Raw genomic sequence first — 24,426 nt, 5'->3', positions numbered from 1 at the left:
GACCGGACTGGGAATAAACGCGACCGAGCACTTAGCCCCCAGCGCTTCACTGCTGGGGGTTGCAATTGATATGATTCAATCAATCAATCAATCAAATGTATTTATAAAGCCCTTCTTACATCAGCTGATGTCACAAAGTGCTGTACAGAAACCCAGCCTAAAAACCCCAAACAATGCAGGTGTAGAAGCACGGTGGCTTGGAAAAACTCCCTAGAAAGGCCAACCTAGGAAGAAACCTAGAGAGGAACCAGGCTATGAAGGGTGGCCAGTCCTCTTCTGGCTGTGCCGGTGGAGATATATAACAGAAACATGGCCAAGATGTTCAAATGTTCATAGATGACCGCAGGGTCAAATAATAATAATCACAGTGGTTGTGAGGGGCAACAGGTCAGCACCTCAAGGAGTAAATGTCAGTTGGCTTTTCATAGCCGATCATTCAGAGTATCTCTACCGTTCCTTGCTGTCTCTAGAGAGTTGAAAACAACAGGTCTGGGACAGATAGCACATCCGGTGAACAGGTCAGGGTTCCATAGCCGCAGGCAGAACATTGAAATTGGAGCAGCAGCACGCCAGGTGGACTGGGACAGCACAGAGTCATCAGGCCAGGTAGTCCTGAGGCATGGTCCTAAGGCTCAGGTCCTCCGAAGAGAGAGAAAGAAAGAGAAAGAAAGAAAAACATACTTACATTCACACAGGACACCGGATAAGAACAGGAGAAATACTCCAGATATAACAGACTGAGCCTAGCCCCCCAACACATAAACTACTGCAGCACAAATACTGGAGGCTGAGACAGGAGGGGTCGGGAGACACTGTGGCCCCATCCGACGATACCCCCAGACAGGGCCAAACAGGCAGGATATAACCCACCCACTTTGCCAAAGCACACCCACACCACTAGAGGGATATCTTCAACCACCAACTTACCATCTGAGACAAGGCCGAGTATAGCCACAAAGATCTCTGCCACAGCACAACCCAAGGGGGGGCGCCAACCAGACCGGGAAGATCACGTCAGTGACTCAACCCACTCAATTGACGGCATGTGAAGAGCACCAGTAAGCCAGTGACTCAGCCCCTGTAAATAGGGCTTAGAGGCAGAGATCCCAGTTGGAGAGGGGAACCGGCCAGGCAGAGACAGCAAGGGTCGGTTCGTTGCTCCAGTGTCTTTCCGTTCACATTCGATACTGCGTCTCTCACATGGATAGGCAGACCATTCCATTAAAAATGAGCTCTATAGGAGAAAGCCCTGCCTCCAGCTGTTTGCTTTGAAATTCTAGGACATTAGAAGCTGCGTCTTGTGACCGTAGCGTACGTCAAGGTGACAAAATGGAAAGATAGGTAGGAGCAAGCCCATGTAATGTTTGTAGGTTACAGTAAAACCTTGAAATCAGCCCTACCTTAACAGGAAGCCAGTGTAGAGAGGCTAGCACTGGAGTAATATGATCAAATTTTTGGTTCTAGTTAAGATTCTAGCAGCCGTGTTTAGCACTAACTTAAGTTATTTAGTGCTTTATCCGGGAGCCGGAAAGTAGAGCATTGCAGTAGTCAAACCTAGAAGTAACAAAAGCATGGATTAATTTTTCATGCATCATTTTTGGACAGAAAGTTTCTGATTTTTCAATGTTACTAGAAAAAAAAGCTGTCCTTGAAAAGTCTTGATATGTTGTCAAAAGAGAGATCAGGGTCCAAGTAACGCGAGGTCCTTCACAGTTTATTTGAGACGACTTACAACCATCAAGATTAATTGTCAGATTCAACAGAAGATCCTTTGTTTCTTGGACCTAGAACAAGCATCCCACGTGAAAACTGAGTGTTTTAGATTGTGTTTCCAGGTGATTGGCAACTGATGAGGGGGGTGTTTGTGTGCACGTCGACACAGTGGACATCGTTTCGGCGAGGCGGAGGAGCATCGTGGAGAAGAGTGTGGAGATTGGAGTGGTGGCTGCCCCATACCCTGTCCTGCAGCCCCCATGCCCTAGTCCTGCAGTCACACCCCCATGCCCTAGTCCTGCAGTCACCTCCCCATGCCCTAGTTACTGCAGTCACACCTCCAACCCTATCCTGCAGTCACCTCCCCATGCCCTAGTCCTGCAGTCACCTCCCCATGCCCTAGTCCTGCGTACCTCCCCCATGCCCTAGTCCTGCATCTACCTCCCCAATGCCCTAAGTCCTGCAGTCACTCCCCATGCCCTAGTCCTTCTGCAGTCACACCCCCGTGCCCTAGTCTGCAGTCACCTCCCCATGCCCTAGTCCTGCAGTCACCTCCCCTATGCCCTAGTCTGCAGTCACCTCCCCATGCCCTTAGTCACGTGCCAGTCACACCCCCATGCCCTAGTCCTGCAGTCACCTCCCATGCCCTAGTCCTGCAGTCACCTCCCCAGCCCTAGTCCTCGTCCCCCCCATGCCTAGTCCTGCAGTCACCTCCCCATGCCTTGAGTCCTGCAGTCACCCCCTGCCCTAGTCCTGCAGTCACCCCCCATGCCCTAGTCCTGCAGCACCTCCCCATGCCCTAGTTCCTGCAGTCACCTCCCCATCCCTATGTCCTGCAGTCACCTCCCATGCCCATAGTCCTGCAGTCACTCCCCATGCCTAATAGTCCTGCAAGTCACCTCCCCATGCCCTAGTCCTGCAGTCACCTCCCCATGCCTAGTCCTGCAGTCACCTCCCATGCCTAGTCCTGCAGTCACCTCCCCATGCCCTAGTCCTGCAGTCGTCACCTCCCCATGCCCTAGTCCTGCAGTCACCCTCCCCATGCCCTAGTCCTGCAGTCCTTTCCCCATGCCCTAGTCCTGACATACCCCCCATCCTAGTTCCTCATCCCTCCCCATGCCCTAGTCCTGCAGTCCCTTCCCCATGCCCTAGTCCTCATTAACCCTACCCCATGCCCTAGTCCTGCCAGTCACCTCCCCATGCGCTTAGTCCTGCATTTACCTCCCCATGCCCTAGTCCTGCAGTCCCCTCCCCATGCCTTAGTCCTTGCAGTTCATTCTCCCCATGCCCATAGTCCTGCATCCCCTCCCCATGCCCTAGTCCTGCAGTCCCCTCCCCATGCCCTAGTCCTGCAGTCCCCTGCCCCTATTGCCCTATGTCTGCAGTCACCTCCCATGCCTAGTCCTCGTCCTCAGTCTCCTGCAGTCTCCCAGCCTTATCCCTGCAGTCACTCTGCCCTACGTTCCTGCAGTCACCTCCCCATGCCTAGGCCTGCAGTCACCCCCATGCCCTAGTCCTGCAGTCACCTCCCCATGCCTAGTCCTGCAGTCACAATAACTCTCCTCTCCTAGTCCTGCATCTCCATGCCCTCGCTCGCACCTGCCTAGTCTGCAGTCACACCCCACCCTAGTCCTGCAATTCCATCTCCCATGCCCTAGTCCTGCAGTCACCTGCCCTGCCTTCCTGATCACGCTCCATGCTAGTCCCTCATATCCTCCCCATACCCCTAGTCCTGGCAAGTCACCCCCTCATGCTAGTCGCTGCGTCACCTCCCATGCCCTAGTCCTGCCTATCTATACTTCTTCCCCATGCCCTAGTCCTGCAGTCACCTCCCCATGCCCTTAGTCTGCCAGTCACACCCCCCATGCCCTAGTCTGCAGCTCCCATGAGTCCTGCAGTCTACTCCATGCCCTTAGTCTGCAGTACTACCCATACTAGTCTCTCTCCCATGCCTCTCAGTCACCTCCCCATGCCTTAGTCCTGCAGTCACCACTCTAGGCCGATACTCCTTCCCCATTCTGCAGCTCATCTCTTATAGTCTTATACATCTTTATCTCTTGCCCTACTGCAGTCAGCCCAGCCGCAGTCACCCCATGCCCTAGTCTGCTGCACTCTCTCATGTATCGACCCCATGGCCCTAGTCCTGCAGTCACCTCCCCATGCCCTAGTACTGCAGCTCACACCCCATACCCTAGTTCTAGTCACCCTTCTCAGTCCTCACCTTCCCCATGCCCTACGTCCTGCAGTCATCTTCCCACCCCTAAGGCTGAGTACCCCCATGCCTAGTCAGCGCTCCCCCCAATGCCCTAGTCCCTGCAGTCACCCCCCTGTGCACTAGTCCTCTAGGTGTTTGTGACATGACCAACTCCGCGTTGCAAACTATGTGCATCGCTGCAGCCTGATTGGAGGGCTGCTCCTCTACTCTCTCTCTCTACTTCAGGAAGAGGTTTCCCCAGCCCAACCTCAGGGGAATCCCATTTCCATGACTCTTCTGCCAGGCGCTGGAGCTGCTGATCCCTATGATAATGTACCAGCTGACCCAGGCACCACAGTTACCAGAGAGAACCCCAGAGGAAGCTAGTAACACCACCTGTCAGTCTCTCAGTGCAGCAAACCAGGAGTTATCCGCCCACCACACTGATCCAGGATCAGCCCTGTGCATTGAGGCAGCAGAGTCAACCATAGTCATAGAAGAATCCCTAGACAGGCCAGTATCATAGAGCCTCTATACATCCGAATGGAATAGTTTGTCAACCATTTTAGGTAGGGTCTGTTCTGATTGGGGGGGTCAAATAGAACTAGAATTTCAGTCTGTAGTCAACTCAGAGTTAGATAGACTCATCATGAGTCTAAAACAGCTAATATTTATTTTTATTGTTTTATTTAAAGTTTATTTAACTAGGCAAGTCAGTTAAGAACAAATTCWTATTTACAATGACGGYCTAACCCGGTCAAACCTGGACGACACTGGGCCAATTGTGSRCCKCTCTATGGGACTCCCAATCACGGCCGGATGTGACAGAGCCTGGATTCGAAMCAGGGACTGTAGTGACGCCTCTGACACCGAGCCACTYGGGAGCTCATCCAGAGTCCTCTATTTAACTCTATGGCAGCTCCACTGCACTGACGACCCGTCAGATTCTCTAAGAACCTTTGTAGTATTCCTAATATGAGCTCGGTCCTGTTTTATGCTCTCTAACTTTCTGTCTCTGACAATTTTCCAGCCTTGACGTCTAGTCTCTATTGCAAGAGTACATGACTTCTATGTCATTACATTAGTTTGTTCTGTCCAATAGCGTGTGGATGTGGATGTGTGCAGTAGCCTATAGGTGTGAATTGCACCACTAGAGAATATTCCTTGGACATAGGCACAGAAACACAATGTCATTATTGATGTGATTCATCATTGAAAAGAGCAACTAGCCCAAACCAAGGTGTTTCATCATAACATATGGAGTTGAGGCTCTATATTATGGACAATAAAATATCCTCCCCGATGACCCACAATGAAAACGGCAGAGAACAAAAAATTAAAAGGCCTTAAAAATTGTGTTCCAAATAACTTAAATCATCTTGTCTTCCCTTATACAAATAAACTATATCCTTTCCTGACATACAAACATAAAATAAGTCTAAACACAATAAGAAAACACTCCCAAAAGCAATCAGGTCATGTTCCAGGGGAAAGGCCTTACAGCACTGTATGTGGTGTCTAAATGGGATATTATTACAGGTAAAGGGTAAGCAATCACCACCTTCCGGAGACACCTGAAACCCCACCTCTTTAAGGAATACCTAGGATAGGATAAAGTAATCCTTCTAACCCCCCCCCCCCCCTTAAAAGAGTTAGATGCACTATTGTAAAGTGGTTGTTCCACTGGATATCATCAAAGGTGAATGCACCAATTTGTAAGTCGCTCTGATAAAGGCGTCTGCTAAATGATTAAATGTAAATGTAAGCACAGCAGCTAGAGGTGGAGACCTTGGAAGTGAAAAATCCAGACAATGTTTTTATTAGCATCAGGATGTATGCAGTCGGTCACTAAGGAGTAGACAGGCACAGTAGATTCACCTGGAAATGGCAGTGGTTCCCTTAGATTTCAGTGTGCTAATACCTCTGATATCTCCCTCAAACTACAAAGCCAAATTCTTCAATCCCATTTTCGTTCCAGAGACGTGTCAATAAAAAAAAAAACGTCAACTGATTCTCATCTGTCAGACAACCTTCTCATCTCCCCGTCTGATCACGTCACCAGAGACTGACTGCACAGAGCCTGATGCTCCTAACGTAAGCTATAGTCAGTAGTCAACAGTTCATCAACGTTGTTCCCGGTTGTTTACGGGTATACAAAAGAATGTCATAAAGTCATAGGCGCTCTCTTGACCCAGTTAGCTGCATCCTGCAGTCGCACTTGGACTGTGCTCTGATATGGCTCCCATTCCTATTCTAGTGCAACTATTTTTGATCAGAGTCATACCAGATGTGCGGATATATTTATCGAAATAAGGGAAATAGGGATTCCATTCTCAGCAACGAAGCCTAGGCGCAATATAGAGATGTGACGAGTATGATGCCCTCATCTTGTGAATGTCTATCCATACCCGTTCGTGGATCGCTCAAGATGGTACTCATCCGAGACGCGCAGCTTATGTGAATAAAGAGCTAGTCGCTCCCAGCACCTCCCCACGCTAATCTACAGTTGTTTCAGACTAGGCGTTCTCATCTTAGACCTTGACGAATGGTGCGGATCACGAGACAGCGTCTGCGTGACTGGTCCAGTGTTCATTAAGCTTGATGAGGTCGTCAGAGCTCTTCGTAAAGCAGGATGGCGATCCAGTGTCATTAGTTTCGATTGAATGTCGTCTCTAGTGGTTGCTGTTCGGTGGTTGATATTATTATCTCATAGACTTGATGAGTGTCTCTTCCAGAAGCTACTTTTAGTCGGTGATCTTCATTTGATTGATGTCGTCAGAGCTCTTCGTGATTGCCTTGTCTCAGCGGTTACTTGGCTGGAGAATGTAAGACCACACCGAACCATTACCTTCCAGTTTTTTGTGCTGGGTTGCAATGATGCTCACATGCCGGAGCACCTCCCTTCTGATACCCATGGGTTTAGTCCGTACTGGCGTATCTGCGACACACCAACCGTCACGCTCTAGTGAAGGCGTTCAGCGTGTGTCCCACAAGGTACTATTTTGAAAAGCGACACCCGCCTCGTCTAGATAATGCCCGCTTCCCAAGGCTGAAAGGCCTTCACTCCATCGACTCCCAAACAGATCCAGGTCATATCCCTCGCTTTTCACCTCGTACCGAACGCAGTTACATCACCTCCTGGAAGAAAAACGAGTGACACGTGAGACAAGTAGGTCCAGGTCCTTTGATTTAGAACAGAACTGCATTTGAAGGGGACAGTTGGGTTGTGTTTGGATTACCTGGACATGACTAGCTAGAATTGGTGTGTGTGATTCCCACTTGCCTCTATTACCTGGTTGTGGACAAGACTAGCTAGAATTGTGTGTGTGTCTCCACTGCCTCTATTACCTGGTTGTGACAGTGAAAGACTAGCTAGAATTGTGTGTGTGTTGTATTCCCACTGCTGCTATTACCTGGGTTTGGACAGTGACTAAGCTAGAATTGTGTGTGGTGTTATTCCCATCTGCCTCTATTATCCTGGTTGTGGGACAGTGACTAGCTAGAATTTGTATCATACCAATAAAGGGTAACCACGTTGTGTGGTGTCATTATCCCACTGCCTCTATTACCTGGTTGTGGGACAGTGACTAGCTAGAATTGTGTGTGTGTGTATTCCCACTGCCTCTATTACCTGGTTGTTGGACAGTGACTAGCTAGAATTGTGTGTGTGTGTGTGTATTCCCACTGCCTCTATTACCTGGTTGTTGGACAGTGACTAGCTAGAATTGTGTGTGTGTATTCCCACTGCCTCTCTTACCTGGTTGTTGGACAGCGGCGAGCTGAAGTGGTGTGTGTGGAGGTTGCGTCCCGTGGTCATGTGCGTGATGCGGATGGCCTGCCCACACTGGATGGGCACGCCGCGTTGGCAGGTCCCGTTGGGCTTCCCCCGAATCCTCCAGTAACTGTTGGCATCATCTGCACTCTCGACGCCCGTCACAGACTGCTGCCCACTGCCTACAGTTTATAAAAGGAGTCAACAGATTTGCCTCAAACATCCATCTTGCCGTCATTCTTCTATTTCTGAGTCCAGAGTGTCAGTGAACTAAAAAGACATATACAGTCTCGTATCAAAYGTTTAGAGCACAAGGTTAAGTCCCCCAAAAAACTTCACAGAATTTTGGGGGTTTGATGTGCAAGATAGCAGCGACAGACAAGGTCATCCCGTTTCAGGTTCCTCGTCACATTGAGCACTATTCTTGTTGTTGTTGTGGTGTTTCTTACATCATTTTTCTCATAACGTTTCTAGTATTATCACCTTCAGCAGAAAATGATTTTAGATCGGCAGTCAAATTCAAACAGAAATTTGAAACTCAATTTATACACYKGATTCYTGACATARCTCACTAACATATCTACTGCTGTACATACCATTTTCAGTAGGCTATATCTAGTGTAAATTCAYCCGGTGTRTATATGTACAGATATATGCACTGTAACAGTAATCCAAATGCTCTTTGGATTGTTAAATAGGATTAGTTYCAACATTTCTTGATTTCTTGTTGTTTTTGTGTGATTATTTGTGYACTTGTTTTGACGTTTAAATGCATTGTTAGGAGCTAGTMACAKAAGCATTTCACTGCACCCACTATAACATCAGCTGAACTGTRTACACGGCCAATAAACTTTGATTTGATTGATGGTATATCACTAAAACGTCAGTTCCGGAATAACTAGTTACTACTGTAATAGAGTACTGCATGTGTTACAGCTAAAACCCTCTTCCTGTTGAAACCCTCTTCCTGTTGAAACCCTCTTCCTGTGGGTTCTATTGCTGCGCATTAGGTTACAGCAATCGGTGCAACTGATATGTATCGCAGGGGATGGCAAGATTTGCATCCAGCATAGTTTACATTTGACTGTAAATTACAATAGGCCTACTTCACGTCTAAATCAGTGGTTAAAAAGTGGAGGCAAATGTATCCAATAGACCGCACTAGAATGTAACCACCTGCTTATTCCATGGTTACAAATGTGTTTCACTATCGAGTGACGATACATTGTTTGTTGGAACAAATGTTCCACTCACCGATTGATACATCATTGTTGCGAGCTCGATTCTCGACCAGAGTCTAGTAGACTGTCGTCATATAGGCAAATCAATTAGCGTATTGTCATGACCATTTAAAGCCGTGATACTTCCCGGTTTAACGCAACATCTTTCCTCCAGACATGCAGCTATGAAATGGAGACCAACCGGTTTATGACTGTCAGTAGGGGATTTGTTACGCTGCGGTGCCTTGACTCAACGAAATCACTAAGATTGACCTTTATGGTGCATTTAAGATTACTGGGAACGCAGGGGAAAAAACGACGTCAAATCATGACTTCGGTGATCTTAAGGTCGGAGCTCTAGAAAGAGGCCCGAGTTCCAAACTTGGAATTCCGAGTTGTCACACCGTTTCAAAACGATATTTCCAAATCGGAGCTAAATTGTCTTTAAACCTTTGAAGTAGTAATTCGGAGATTTCCAAGTTCCCAGTTGTTTTGAACGCAGCATTAAACTATTCCGTCAATAACTGGTGACGGTGGAGTTCTCTACTGATAATGATGSCTTACCTGAGCCGTATTTTACATCATGGGAGTGCAGCCGAACGTTGTGTCTCGTGTTCAGCAATTTCACGAGCGAACCGCAGGTGACGTAGTTAAACTCCGACTCCCGACCCTCGCATTTGGACCACAAAAGAACGACCAAAAATGATTTGATTAAAACGCGGAGAGTGTAAATTAATCCCATTGTTCTGTGTCTATGGACATAATCGAGAGCGAGAGGATATAGCGCGAGAGAACAAGGCACTTTCAAACAGTAGTGCTTATGTAAACCAATCAGAGCTTGACAAGTCCCTGATCACGGAAGTAAAGGATAACACATGCTGATCAGTTATTGGTTGAAGCACATGTGAGGTCTTGCATATTTGATAAATTAATTATGAAGCGGAAATGAAATTATTGCCAGAAAATCGTCGTCACTATTTACCACAGTAACAACATAACCCTAATCCCACTGCTAACCTTAATTCCTACCTTACATTTTTACAATATATACCACAAYATTCCACTGTGGTAACTAGTGGAAACAGAAAACTACTGCTGATACAAGATGTATACATTGTTGCAACACAGGATTCCCTTATATGGTCTTTGATATGTATTTGTGTTGATCGTAATCGAATTTGAGTGTATTGTGTGGCCAACCATGTCATTCAAGGATTTAGGCTATAGAAAAATTTAGTAGGCTAGGTTGTCTTCTCTTCTCTTTCCTCCATCTGCACTCTGAAGAGATGGAGATTAAGGAGAGCAGGGGACAAGGAATTGAGACAAGGAGTGGAACCCACATCAAACAACTGTGATGCACCCCTAGTGGTCTCCAATTGATCAAACACATGGGCCTCATATTCCTCATTCTTCCTTCCTATAACTCTTGCTTAATGTCAACAACAGGTTGGACAGGTTGTTCTGGGAGAGGTATATCCCCTTCCTGCTCTGTCTGTTGAGGTTAGACAGGGTGTTCTGGGAGAGGCCTATCTCCCTCCTGCTCTGTCTGTTGAGGTTGGACAGGGTGTTCTGGGAGAGGTCTATCTCCCTCCTGCTCTGTCTGTTGAGGTTGGATAGGGTGTTCTGGGAGAGGTCTATCTCCCTCCTGGTCTGTCTGTTGAGGTTGGATAGGGTGTTCTGGGAGAGGTCTATCTCCCTCCTGGTCTGTCTGTTGAGGTTGGACAGGGTGTTCTGGGAGAGGTCTATCTCCTCTCTGCTGGTCTGTTTGAGCAGTTAGACAGGGTGTTCTGGGAAGAGGTCTATCCCCTCCTGTCTGTCTGTTGAGGTTGGACAGGGTGTTCTGGGAGAGGTCTATCTCCTCCTGTCGTCTGTTGGGTTGACAGGGGGTTCTGGGAGAGGTCTATCTCCTCCTGCTCTGTCTGTTGAGGTTGGATCAGGGTGTTCCTGGAGGGTCTACTCTCCTCCTGCTCACTGTCTGTTGAGGTTGGACAGGGTGTTCTGGGAGAGGTCTATCTCCCTCCTGCTCTGTCTGTTGAGGTTAGATAGGGCATCCTGCAGGATCCCTCTCAGAGACCACGGAAGCTGCTGCTCACTGGAGGAAGACAGCCAGTGTATCTGTGACGAGGGGTCTGGMCAAGCTTCTGTGAAAATAGGAAGAGAAATCCATGATCTATTAGGAAGCCTAACTACAGTCTGGTTTAAATCAGGAGTAATCAAACCTCCTCCTGGTGAGCTACTGTGTTTTCAGGCTTTTTCTCCGGCCCTGCATAAACACACCACATATTGCAAAACATATTGCATGTAACAAACAGTTACATGACCTACAGCATGGTCAAGTAAGGTAACGTTTCTGACATTTTTGGACTACTAAAAACAACTATTTATTTAGAACCACATGGAGTTTTAACGAAAGTCAAAAAAAAAACAGGGGGCTGCCTCCACTATTCCAGCACCTTTTCAACTTCAACATTTCAACATCATTAAATCTTAGTCTAATACAGTGACAACTAAAAGATACCAAAAAACTATTCAGTCCAATCGACGTAAGCTAAATATGATGTGGCTGTCCATGGTTCTGATTTCTGTGCGTGCGTGCAAGTAGAAAAAACATGATGACTCATCCTACTTGTAGAGAAAGGCTAGTGCCATTCTCCTCTTTCATGTTGCCTAAACGGTCTATGACTCTGTCATACAGTACACTTTTAGTTTTTGTTGTCCTAGGCTACCTGGCTAAAATGCTTGCTCGCTATCCTAACGTTCATGTGCATCGATACGYCAGCCCAGCTAGTTAACATTAGCATACTACATCTAGCTAGCTAGCTACATATAGAATTCATGGTTGGATCAGAATCGCCGTCATAATCATTGGCCAGTACGGAGAATTAAGTAMAACCACAAGTCCAAATCCCTATCTCCATCCATGGCCGATTTTAGCTACAATTSAAGTTWGTTTCTGTCAATAATGAAGTTTGGCTTGTGATGTGATTGGTCTGAAGCCAAATCCAAACCRGTGYACCAAGACCTTTCAGTTTAGTTCAATGCTGATTGGCTATTATTTTATACTTCATTTATCAAGGGAGGCCAAATGCTCGCTGGCTTCCCTTAGCATTTAATGCTAYGGGCGGCAACAATGTCATAGTCTTTCTGACCAGACAGCATCAGATACGCTACACATAGTGAGACAGAGGGGCGCTGTTTCATTCGACCGGATGATTTAATCAGTGAGAGAAATTAAGTCTCTTGGAAATTGAAGGACATTTCTGAAACACAGAGAGACGAAAGATAAATAATTTTGTATGGTTTAAAAATAAAAAAAAATCTTGGTCAATTTTTTGGGGAAGCCTAGCTTCCCTTGACAACCATGAATACACGTCACAGACACACACGCGTGCACGCACGCACGCACGCACGCACGCACGCACGCACGCACGCACGCACACACACACACACACACACACACACAGTTTATGCATTCTGCCTTTGCATCAGCATGGGTATCAAAGGCAATCAGATTTGAACACTCACGTTGCTCTATTTTCAGAGTGGATGACGACTGCTCCTATGGAATCTCCCCCGTGTTTTCTGTGCGCTGATTGGTCGAGGGGTCCAGATCCGTGGAGGAGAGCCCGGCGAGTGATTGATTGGCGTCAACCGCCGAAGTCCCAGCCGTTACATTCAAACAAGATACATTTGTCACCTTGTGTGACGTTGTCTTATTTTGATCGGGGAGGGCAGGTTTAAGGGACCCCGTCTGCCTTTCTGGCCTGAAGAAGTTTCAGCGGGACTTTTGACATGAGCCTCTCTAGCAAGGAAAAGCTTTTAAGCTCCTCTTTCAGGGTACAGCGCCATAGGGTCGCAGAGATCAACGATGGGTGACTGGGCTTGGGCAGAGGAGCCTGAGGTTCTGTTAAATAGAACCATGTCTTCGTCGGACTCCATCCATTTCTGGTTCGCGTCCAACAGTTTTAGATTTCTGAAGAGGACGCATTCAGATTCGGTCAAGTCGGATATGAGAAAGTTGARTCCACTGTTTGCATCGAAGTCTGAGTTTCCTGCTCCCTCAATTCTCTTCAGAATAGATGTGCAGAATCCAGACGTTATAACGGCTTGTAACAAGCCTACTGTTCTTTAAATGAAGGCTATGTAGGCCTCGTAAGTTTTTTGGAAACAAAATATGTGAGGCCTACTATTGCAAACTCTGAACTCTGTCAAGCCCACTAGCCTACTTGCCCAATCACATGCGTCAGTGATTACACAAATGCATAATGGAACAATATAATTAAATAATTATTACGTTGGCTAATTGTGCATCAGTCCATTAGGCTGCTATGTCATTGAGAATGAACAAAGTCGTTGTTTGMCCCGCTGTTGAAAACAAAATGTTAGTCAAAAAGAAATGTGAGATAAAGTCTAGCTGATTTTTATAGTGGAGATCAAGTTTATACATTTCTTGGCTGGGCTGATGAGACAGTGGATTGAGCAGTCAGATGGAACCAGATGGAACAGAGTAAATAGGCATTTCATGGTCATAGAGTTGGGTCACTTCTGGAATAGACACTGACTGGAAGGCGGTTTTAACCAATCAGCATTCACGATTAGACACACCCGTTGTATAAAGAACAGAATAGAATAGATGATTATGTCATAGACTCCTGTGTCAACTGTCAACAGTCATTGGCCAGCTGGGGCAATGTGACATGGGAAAGGAAACGCTGTGTAGCCAGTGGTATTCATAATGGAAGAAAGGTTTCACAAGAGCCTGGTGCAGTACGGGGATAGGTCTTATTACCATTTATGAATGTTTTATGTGATGATCCGTCTGTGTTTGATGAGTAGGCCCTTGGCTAGGAAAAGGCAAAAAGTAYTTTTAGACCACCGAATTGCATGCCTTGATTGAATAGGGCAAATGATTTACACATAGTTATTTACTCAAATAGTTATGCGACATGTGCAGAATATTTCGTTCTTCTCCTCAAACTAAGTGAAAACCATACGTAGGCTTAACAAGAGGAGGCTGGTGAGGGGAGGACGGCTCATAACAATGGCTGGAACGGAGCACATGGAACGGCATCAAACACCTGGAAACCATGGAAACCGTGTGTTTGATGTAGTTTATACCATTCCAATGATTCTGCTCCAGCCATTACCACAAGCCCATCCTCCCCAATTAAGGTGCCACCAACCTCCTGTGGTAGGTTAYAGAGAGAAATACACTGAACAAAAATACAGTGGGGTAATTGTGTGTAGATTGATGACAAAAAACAACAACAATTTAAYACATTTTCGCACAAGGTTGTAACGTAACAAAATGTGGGAAAAGTGAAGGGGTCTGAATACTTTCCGAATGCGCTGTATGAACGCAACATGTAAACGGTTGATTCCCATGTTTCATGAGCTGAAATAAAATATTCCAGAAATGTTCCATACACACAAAAAGCTTATTTCTCTCAAATGTTGTGCACACATSTATTTACATCCCTGTTAGTGAGCATTTCTCCTTTTCCAAGATAATCCATCCACCTGACAAGTGTGGCAYATGAAGAAGCTGATTAAACGGCATGATCCTTACACAGGTGCACCTTGTGCAGGGACCAATAAATAAAAGGCCACTCTAAAATGTGCAGTTTTGTCACACAACACAATGCCACAGATGGCTCAAGTTTTGAGGGAGTGTGCAATTGGCATGCTGACTGCAGGAATGTCCAGCAGAGCTGTTACCAGAGAATGTAATTTAMATTTCTCCGCCATAAGCCGCCTCCAACATTGTTTTAGAGAATTTGGCAGTACGTCCAACCGGCGTCATAACCGCAGACCACGTGTATGGCTTAATGTGGGCGAGCGGTTTGCTGAGGTTAACGTTGTGAACAGAGTGCCCCATGGTGGCGGTGGGGTTATGGTATGGGCAGGCATAAGTTACAGACAACAAACAGAATTGCATTTTATAGATGGCAATTTGAATGCACAGAGATATCCTGACAAGATCCTGAGGCCCACTGCAGTGCCATTCATCCACTGCCATCACCTCATGTTTCAGCATGATAATGGACGGCCAAATGTCTCAAGGATCTGTACACAATTCCTGGAAGCAAGAATTTATTTCTATATGTTTTGTTATGTTTAGCTCACATAATATAATGTAAAAGTATGCATGAAGGTGTCTGTAGTAGAATAAACGTGTCAAAACAAATCTAGACATTTATAAATGCATTTATAAATATATAGCTTCCAAAATATTTTTTTACAATGGAGGAGTACCAAGATGGCTGCGCATGCTTCAAAACAGCGGCCCCTKTAAATCATCTAGGGATCATACACGTCATTGCTTCTAACACACGTCACATGAAATACCATTTCAATCCACTAGAGGTTGCGTTAATCCGAAAAAGTAGGTTACGGATTTCATTGCAGTTTCGAGTCAGTCGGAAGAGCTTGGTATTTGTTCTCGTTTTGACTCTCCGGCTTCGGACATAAATGGACAAACACGTGTCTTAAAAATGGGTAAGACGCGTCTTTTCACTCTTTAGAGCCTATATGACACATAGGCTATGGATCAATTCGACTTGATTCCATTATCTATTATTGTATATTATGTATGCTACTGAAAGAGAGGCAGATTGCAGTTAACCTCCTCGCATATTCTAAATAGATGATGCTTGTTTGCATTAGTCTCCCATATTCGTTGAAACAAGTGTAAATTGTAGGCCTATTTCTTAAAATGTCCATACATTTCTAGGTATACTATGGCGATTGCCTCTTTAAGATTAGGCAGTAAAAGTGACCATTGTGACTGTTTTCCACTAATGAGTTGAGTTGCCTTCCTGTGTGTTGGTTTGACAACTAGCTGGCGGCTGCTGCTAGCTGGAAACCCAGTTTATAGAGGCAATCGGCTATAATCAGGACAGGCTGTTATGGGTCTATACAACAATCGATCAAAGAGGGCAAGCAACATGTTTTATTTTTCTAATCCGGGTTTACAAATGATCTGATTCGCTGACTCAAATCATAGAGGAGGAATTTGACCGTTCTTATTCGACATAGAATAGAAGCTTTGATCAGGTTTCCACTTCGAACAGGGAACATTAGTTTGTGTTCTCGTCCCTGACAGTGTCTTGTTCACGTGATGATCACGTTCAATAAATATCTAGAGTCCACCGGTGATGTGTCACAAGCTGGTGAATTGAACATCCTTAACATTGTTGCAGCTCAGTGCTGGGGTCACAGACGTCAATTCAACGCATATTCCACGTTGGTTCAACGCAATTCCGTTGAAATGACGTGTGAACAACGTTGATTCAACCAGTGCATCTCCTGTGCTGTGTCACTTTTTCCATCAGCGTCCAGCGATAATGCCTCAACCCAAAATCAAGCTGGTGGTGACAGGAGATGATTTTGGGTACTGTCCAAAAAGGAACCAGGGGATAGTGGATTGTTTCCAAGCCGGGGGAATTTCTAATGTGTCCCTTCTGGTTAACGCCTCCTCGGCGAAAGAAGCGACAGAGTTGGCCAAAAGGTAAGTAGGCTTCATATAGTAAAGTACAATGTTTACTTCCATAGCTAATAGGATGTTTAATAGCCTACTGAACACTTACAAGATGCCCTTAAAACACAACACTTCCATGCAGCTATGACTTTTTCCATAGCAGGTTAGGAGAATTTAYGCTGCAGGTTGGGATAATTCACCTAGCAATTTAGGAGAATTAGGTTAAGGTTAGGAAAAGGGTTCGGGTTAGCAGAAATGCTCTCTTAACCTGTTACGAAAAGTCACCTGTTGAAGTGGTGTTTTTTTTTTTTTTTTTTAGATAGTCCCGATAAATTACAGTAAATCGGTTTAAAAAGACAGTAACTTCCTGATAGGTGACATTCAGTTCACTTTCACTTGTTGTGTTTTTATTGATTGTCTATTGAATAATTCATGCAATCAGGAAAGGTGTTATATATTTGAAACCTCATATTTCCTGTATTTTGTCCAATCAGTGTTTTTCTCTTGCCGAGCATGTACCAGCTCATATTACTGCTTGGCAGTTCCATCTATGATGTCAGACACTATAGGGTTTGGTTTCCCGTACCCATAGAAATCCTAGTCCAGGACTAAAAAGCACTTTCAATTGAAAATCTCTATTGACCATGCTTCCTTAGTCAAAGACCAGGCTTACCTTGAGTCCGGAAAACTGACCCCTAATTTCCTSATACCCCATCTTCCTCCGCAGACATCACATTCCCATCGGCCTCCATGCCAACCTCTCAGAGGGTCTACCAGTCAGCCAGGGTCTGAAACGAGGCTCCACTCTCCTCAACAAAGACGGGTTCTTCCATGGGAAGATGGGTTTCAGAAAGGCATTACAGAGTGGCCGGGTCAACATGACAGAGGTAGGCTTCTTTCTTAACAACATAGTAGAGGTGGGGCAGGTATTTTTTCCTTTTTCATATTCGGGCATTTCCACGGTAACAGAGTGATGCTGGGACTTAGATTGTTCACTTTAAAATGTATGTCGAACATAAACAGGCGTTGAGCTTCAGACCAGACTCACAGCACTGAGCTTCAGACCAGACTCACAGCACTGAGCTTCAGACCAGACTCACTCAAGTGTTGTTTAATAACAGGTTAGCTGTCAGTGTGATCTGAGAGAGTGTTGTTTAATAGCAGGTTAGCTATCAGGGTGATCTGAGAGAGTGTTGTTTAATAGCAGGTTAGCTATCAGAGTGATCTGAGAGAGTGTTGTTTAACCTCTCTGGTACAAGTGGGACGCTAGCGTACCACCTCGACAACAGCCGATGAAATTGCAGGGCGCCAAATTCAAAACAACAGAAATCCCATAATTAAAATTCCTCAAACATACAAGTATTATACACCAGTTTAAAGATAAACTTCTTGTAAATCCAACCACAGTGTCCGATTTCAAAAAGGCTTTACTGCGAAAGCACACCATGTGATTATGTTAGGTCAGCGCCTAGTCACAGAAAACCATACAGCCATTTTCCAGCCAAGGAGAGGGCTCACAAAAGTCAGAAATAGCGATAAAATTAATCACTAACCTTTGATCTTCATCAGATGGCACTCCCAGGACTCCATGTTAGACAACAAATGTTTGTTTTGTTTGATAAAGTTCATCTTTATGTCCAAAAACCTCATTTTGAAATTTGCTCGTTATGTTCAGAAATGCCTTGTCTCAAACAAACATCCGGTGAAAGTGCAGAGAGCCACATCAAATTACAGAAATACTCATCATAAACATTGATCTAAGATACAAGTGTTTAACATACGATTAAAGATAAACTTCTCCTTAATGCAACCGCTGTGTCAGATTTCAAAAAGGCTTTACGGCAAAAGCACACCATGCGATTATGTTAGGTCAGTGCCTAGCCACAGAAAACCATACAGCCATTTTCCAAACAAGGAGGTGTCACAAAAGTCAGAAATAGTATTAAAATGAATCACTTACCTTTGATGATCTTCATCTGATGGCACTCCCAGGTCTCCATGTTAGACAACAAATGTTTGTTTTGTTCGATAAAGTTCATCTTTGTCCAAATTCCTCCGTTTTGTTGGTGCGTTTAGTTCAGAAATCCAAAGGCACAATGTGCGCTCTCAACATCAAGACRAAAAGTTTAAAAAAGTACAATAAAAGTTAGTAGAAACATGTCAAACGATGTGTAAAATCAATCCTCTGGTTGTTTTTGTCATAAATAATCAATAATATTTCAACCGGACAAAAGCTTCGTCAATAGGAAAGGAGAAACAATAAAGGCGCGTTCCCGATCAGGCGCATGGCTGATGTCTGGAAATTTCCACTGGCCACTGATTGAAAGTGCTGTATCTCCCTCATTTTCAGAGTAAAAGCCTGAAACAATGCCTAAAGACTGGCCACATGTAGAGGAAGCCACAGAGCTTGTGAACTGGGTCCTAAGTCTTTGTATGGTGGATAGGCTTTCAATGGAAAAACAGCCTTTCAAAATAATAGTACTTCCTGGTGGATTTTCCTCAGGTTTTCGCCTGCCATATCAGTTCTGTTATACTCACAGACATTATTTTAACAGTTTTGGAAACGTTAGAGTGTTTTCTATCCAAATATTTTAAATGCATATCCTAGCTTCTGGGCCTGAGTAGCAGGCAGTTTAATTTGGGCACGCTTTTCATCCAAAATTCCAAATCCTGCCCCCTACCCTAGTGAAGTTAAGCAGGTTAGCTATCAGAGTGTGATCTGAGAGAGTGTTGTTTAATAACCTACCTAGTTGAATCAAAGGAATTCTCTCTGATTTGCTCCAGCAGTCACCTGTTTTTTAAAGCATAATAGTTCTATTTCTGTTTAGCCCATACTGACGCAGAACCCGTATTCAAAAAGTGTCTCAGAGTAGGAGTGCTGATCTGGGATCAGGTCCCGTTGTACCCAGCCTGGGTACCAGTCTGTTTTGAGATGTCATTCCTCTCCTTGTSATGCTAAACACAGAATACAAGGAGTGGGATGTTAGCACAACAGGTCCTGGATTTCAGGCTACCTTGTACCTTCATTACAATCTAAAAGGGCAAAACTGACCTGAGAACTGCACGCTTCATGAATATTGGTTCTGACAGCTTCTGTGATGGATACTGTTTGTGGTTAGGGAAGTTTCCAGTTACATCTGGTATTGTTTGTGATGTAAACACAGCGTCTTGGAAGAGGGCTAGGTCAACCATTGTGTGTCTGTGGAGATCTTGGTCACATTGAGTTGTACTGAGACTGGAGAGGATTTGTACTGAGACTGGAGAGGATTTGTACTGAGACTGGAGAGGATTTGTACTGAGACTGGAGAGGATTTGTACTGAGACTGTACAGGAGTTGTACTGAGACTGTGTTGTCCTGAGACTGTAGAGGAGTTAGGAAGAGACACAGGATAGAAAGGAGGGTGTAAACATGAGCATGTACATGTTTGGATGGGGATGTTCGGGGTGAAGAGGCACTGTTGGTGCCATGTTGTTTAACTGGCCCACACAGCATGACAATATACGCCATACGTCAATACGCCATATAAGAGGCTTTCAAAAACTCACCCACTATGTTGACTTATCCAACTGTCTTTTACAATGTGATGATTTATAAAGAAATATACACAGGAGTAACTGGTATTTTTTTTAAGTGCTTGAGGCCTTCGACTTTACAGTAACCCAAAGCAACTCCCTGTTTTTCATACGTGGAACTCAGGTGTTCGTTCCCGATCTACTGGGAACAGTTTTAGCGTAACACTCATGTTTTTTTTCTGTTTTGTGGAGGGTGTGTGTTTGTTCCTTATCAGGTGTGTGTGTTTCAGCTGTTCACTATCCTTAGGGTGTGTGTTTGTCCCTCAAACTGGATCATTATATATTTACATTCTCCCCGTGGCACATGGTTATCTTTCAGGTGTGTGCTTTCACATTGTGTGTGTGTGTGTGTCAGGTGGAGCTGGAGCTGAGGGCTCAGGTGAGGCTGTTTGGAGAGCTGATGGGTCATCTACCCTGTCACATGGACGGGCACCAACACATTCATGTGCTGCCAGGTATGACGACATAACATTACTAGAAAGGTGTGTTGTGCTCATTGCGTAAACATTTTATTGTGAGAGGTCTTACGCAATAGAACTGTGTGTGTCACCAATGTTCATATTCTGAACCTCAACCACGTCTCCCCTCTGACCATATTCTAAACCTCAACCACGTCTCCCCTCTGACATATTCTAACCTCAACCACGTCTCCCCTCTGACTGACATATTCTGAACCTCAACCACGTCTCCTCTGACTGACATATTCTAAACCTCAACCACGTCTCCCCTCTTGACATATTCTAAAACCTCAACCACGTCTCCCTCTGACATATTCTAACCTCAACCACGTCTCCCTCTACTGACATATTCTGAACCTCAACCACGTCTCCCCTCTGACATATTCTGAACCTCAACCACGTCTCCCCTCTGACATATTCTGAACCTCAACACGTCTCCTCTCTGACTGACATATTCAACCTCAACACGTCTCCCCCTCTGACTGACATATTCTAAACCTCAACCACGTCTCCCCTCTGACATATTCTGAACCTCAACCACGTCTCCCCTCTGACTGAATATTCTAAACCTCAACCACGTCTCCCCTCTGACTGACATATTCTAAACCTCAACCACGTCTCCTCTCTGACTGACATATTCAACCTCAACCACGTCTCCCCCTTGACTGAACATATTCTGAACCTCAACCACGTCTCCCCTCTGACTGACATATTCTGAACCTCAACCACGTCTCCCCCTCTGACTGACATATTCTGAACCTCAACCACGTCTCCCCTCTGACTGACATATTCTGAACCTCAACCACGTCTCCCCTCTGACTGACATATTCTGAACCTCAACCACGTCTCCTCTCAGACATATTCTACTGAGGACACTCTGATGACACTCTGATGACACTCTGATGACACTCTGATGACACCGCGGAACTCTTCCTCTTCATTGTCATGAAGCACATGACCCCGGGGTTTTACACCACATGATGAGTCACAGAATCATGTGGTTTTGTTAAATGGTTGTTTGGTGATCTTATCTAGATGAAGAAATGTTCCACATCATCTGTTTACAGGGCAAGGAGGGGAAAGGGCCCCACCTTCAGTTTTAAATGAGGTTACCACTGTTGATTTAATCAAACTCATTCATTTAACCATTAGTAGTAGTAGTAGTAATTCCTTTTTTCATTTGAATATGTACGGCTTTTGACCACGTCGTTGTCATAAGGGCATTGGTGACACTTGATACTCTCGGTTTAAAGGTCGTTTATAGACTATTCATTAGTTAATAGAGCAGTAGTAAATTGTTATAACTCATGGTTAAAAATATAACTGATGGTTAAAATTATGATTGTCATATTAATGCTTGACAAATATCTGGCTGCACATCTGATTATGTGTGTGCCTATTTTTATTTATTTTATTTAACCTTCATTTAACGAGGYAAGTCAGTTAAGAACACATTCTTATTTACAACGACGACCTAACAAAAGTCAAAAGTCCTCCTGCAGGGGCGGGGCTGGGATTAAAAAAATATATATCTATATATAAATATAGGACATGAGAGACAACACTACATAAAGAGAGACCTAAGATGACAAAATAGCATGGCAGCAACACATGACAACAACATGGTAGCAACACAACATTTATTTATTTATTTTTATTTATCCGTTATTTTACCAGGTAAGTTGACTGAGAACACGTTCTCATTTGCAGCAACGACCTGGGGAATAGTTACAGGGGAGAGGAGGGGGATGAAAGAGCCAATTGTAAACTGGGGATTATTAGGTGACCGTGATGGTTGAGGGCCAGATTGGGAATTTAGGAACATGGGAGCAACATGACAACAACATGGTGGCAACACAACATGACAACAACATGGTAGCAACATGACAACACCATGGTAGCAACACAACATGACAACAACATGGTAGCAACACAACATGACAACAAAATGGTAGCAACACCACATGACAACAACATTGCGTGTGTTTCAGAGGTGTGTGAGGTGTTTGCCCAGGTGCTGTCTGACTGTGGGATCTCCTACACACGTGTTCCTGTGGAGCGTGGTCTACACTCGTGTCCCTGGCTGTCCCCTGTCCTCAGAGACTTCTACATGCAGGTAGAGAAGGACGCGCTGGAGTCTATCCCCGTGTTCAGACGACATGGCATCAGGTAGGAGACACACTGAAATCCCTGTGGTAGTGAATGTCATGAGAATCTCTTCATGATCCATACTGTTTACAGTATATCCCGGTACAGTATTAGAAAGGTGGCACGTTCCTTTCAGACTAAACACTTGAAGATTATCTTGAGGCACATAAAGTGATATTATTGTCCTGTTCGTCTCACTTGTCCTGGGTGATTTCAATCATGCAATGAGAGAAGATAGTGTTTTTGTTTCTCTCGGGTACGGTTAAAAGTTTAAAAAAATATTTCCATGAGCTGAAAATGACCTTCTCTCTCTCCCAGATGGCCTGATGTCTATCTAGGTTTGACCACCATGGGTCACAACATGTCAGTCCCCAACCTCAGACGAGCCTTCAGCCATGCCCTGGAACTAGACCTGGATGTCTCACTGTCGCCCCCTGGGGGTGAAAGTAAAAATAGGAAAAACACCACGGAGAGCCCCGTGCTGACGGCAGAGCTCATGGTGCACCCTGGGTACCCCAGCCACCCCCAGGAGGGAGGGTGTGGGGAGGGGCCGGACGACTTCTCCCAGTCGGCTGACAGGCAGCAGGAGTTGACCACCCTGAAGGACCCAGCCCTACTGGCCTTCTACACCCAGGAGAGAGTCCAACTCTGTGCCTTCAGGGACCTCTGAGGCCCCTACACCCCTCGCGCTCAGGGGTAGGGTTGTTGAATTCCCAAAACTTTTATCTGGTGTTTCATAAATCTCAATTGAAGAATTTGAAGATTCACTCGCTGCTTATTCCCAGAATTCTCCGACTGGGATTTTTTTTTAAACCCAGAGCATTTTGGGAAAGTTTTGTGATCCTACCTCTGAGTCCCCCACTCAGGGGTCACGTTCCAATATTCACACTTACTGCCACACTAACTATCCAATACATGGCTTCCCGAGGCCGGTGGGAGGAGCTATAGGACGGGCTCATTGTAATGGCTGGAATAGAACGTAATCAAACGTGGATTCTATATGTTTGATGTGTTCGATACCATTCCATGAATTCCATTCCAACCATTACAATGAGCCCGTCCTCCTATAGCTCCTCCCAACAGCCCCCTCTTATGGCTTTGTTCTGAGTATTTAGAACACATTTCCTAATACATGGCTTCATTCTGAGTGGTAAAGCTTGTGTAGAATTGGAATTGGACTCCTCTGCTGCTCTTTCATTGGTGCAACCTTACCTCCAAGCCACCAGGCGGCGCCACTATTTTCTGTGAAGCACAATCCTATTTTTGACAGTGTTTATTACAGACGAGGCAGTTGTTTACCAATCATCTCAGGTGAGAGAGACAAGCACAAAAATCACTATGCTCTCTCTCATCCCAAAGCTAACCTCAAATCAGCTGATCACACAAGAAGGCGTCAACAGAAGAGTAACTGCCAAAAGAGCACGGCCCAAATAGGGCTTGCCTATAGCATATTATATTTTAAACATTTGCATGTAGTCTATCTAGGTCTTTTTAATGTCCTCGTTTTAAAATAACAATCCTGTATATATTTCTTAATTTGTGTGTCACACTATTTATTTAATTATGTTCTTAGGATATCACAAGCAGCAGAATGGTCTGAAATGCCCAACTGACTATAATGGCTGTATGAATAAATGAAAAGTGACAGAACCTCATTCTTGCATTAAGTATTTTGGTTTGAAATGAGGGTTTCCTACGTTTTGAAGCATTACAGGACTCATCTGCTACTGTGGGAGGGGAGAGGTTACTAAAAGGTGAGTCGGGACTCGGTAGTAGCATGTCTTACTTCGTTTGGATCAACTGACGTTTTTTTTGTTATTTATTCGGTTGGTCACGAGTAACCCCTCAATCACCTTGAATCACAGTAT

General features: G+C 45.0%; 1 protein-coding gene and 1 long non-coding RNA gene across 5 annotated transcripts; one reads left to right on the top strand and one right to left on the bottom strand.

The window, feature by feature from the left end:
• Positions 1-15,269: 15,269 nt before the first annotated feature.
• Positions 15,270-24,208, top strand: ydjc (YdjC chitooligosaccharide deacetylase homolog). Of its 2 annotated transcripts, XM_024137156.2 has the most exons (6): positions 15,270-15,397; positions 16,234-16,409; positions 17,107-17,266; positions 20,308-20,407; positions 22,402-22,579; positions 22,877-24,208. In XM_024137156.2, exons 2-6 carry the CDS (start codon positions 16,246-16,248, stop codon positions 23,226-23,228), a joined length of 954 nt encoding a protein of 317 aa, XP_023992924.1. In that variant the 5' UTR covers positions 15,270-15,397; positions 16,234-16,245; the 3' UTR covers positions 23,229-24,208. The 2 variants fall into 2 exon arrangements, with proteins under 2 accessions (XP_023992924.1, XP_070294794.1); XM_070438693.1 differs by lacking the exon at positions 22,877-24,208 and having other exon boundaries at positions 15,271-15,397; positions 22,404-22,494.
• On the bottom strand, positions 20,453-21,303 carry LOC139024164 (uncharacterized). 3 transcript variants are annotated; one of them, XR_011475456.1, is made up of 5 exons: positions 21,246-21,303; positions 20,871-20,942; positions 20,768-20,835; positions 20,590-20,627; positions 20,453-20,521 (listed from the first exon to the last, which is right to left on the bottom strand). It is a non-coding gene; the product is annotated as an uncharacterized lncRNA (long non-coding RNA). The 3 variants fall into 3 exon arrangements; XR_011475454.1 differs by lacking the exons at positions 20,453-20,521; positions 20,590-20,627; positions 20,871-20,942; positions 21,246-21,303 and adding exons at positions 20,648-20,674; positions 20,943-21,035; positions 21,077-21,147 and having other exon boundaries at positions 20,741-20,835; XR_011475455.1 differs by lacking the exons at positions 20,453-20,521; positions 20,590-20,627; positions 21,246-21,303 and adding an exon at positions 20,648-20,674 and having other exon boundaries at positions 20,741-20,835; positions 20,909-20,957.
• Positions 24,209-24,426: the final 218 nt, after the last annotated feature.

Source organism: Salvelinus sp. IW2-2015, unplaced genomic scaffold (genome assembly GCF_002910315.2).
Source record: "Salvelinus sp. IW2-2015 unplaced genomic scaffold, ASM291031v2 Un_scaffold1117, whole genome shotgun sequence".
NCBI classification, from domain to species: domain Eukaryota; kingdom Metazoa; phylum Chordata; class Actinopteri; order Salmoniformes; family Salmonidae; genus Salvelinus; species Salvelinus sp. IW2-2015.
Note: the sequence above shows the minus strand (reverse complement) of the source record. Positions and strands in the feature narration are given on the sequence as shown.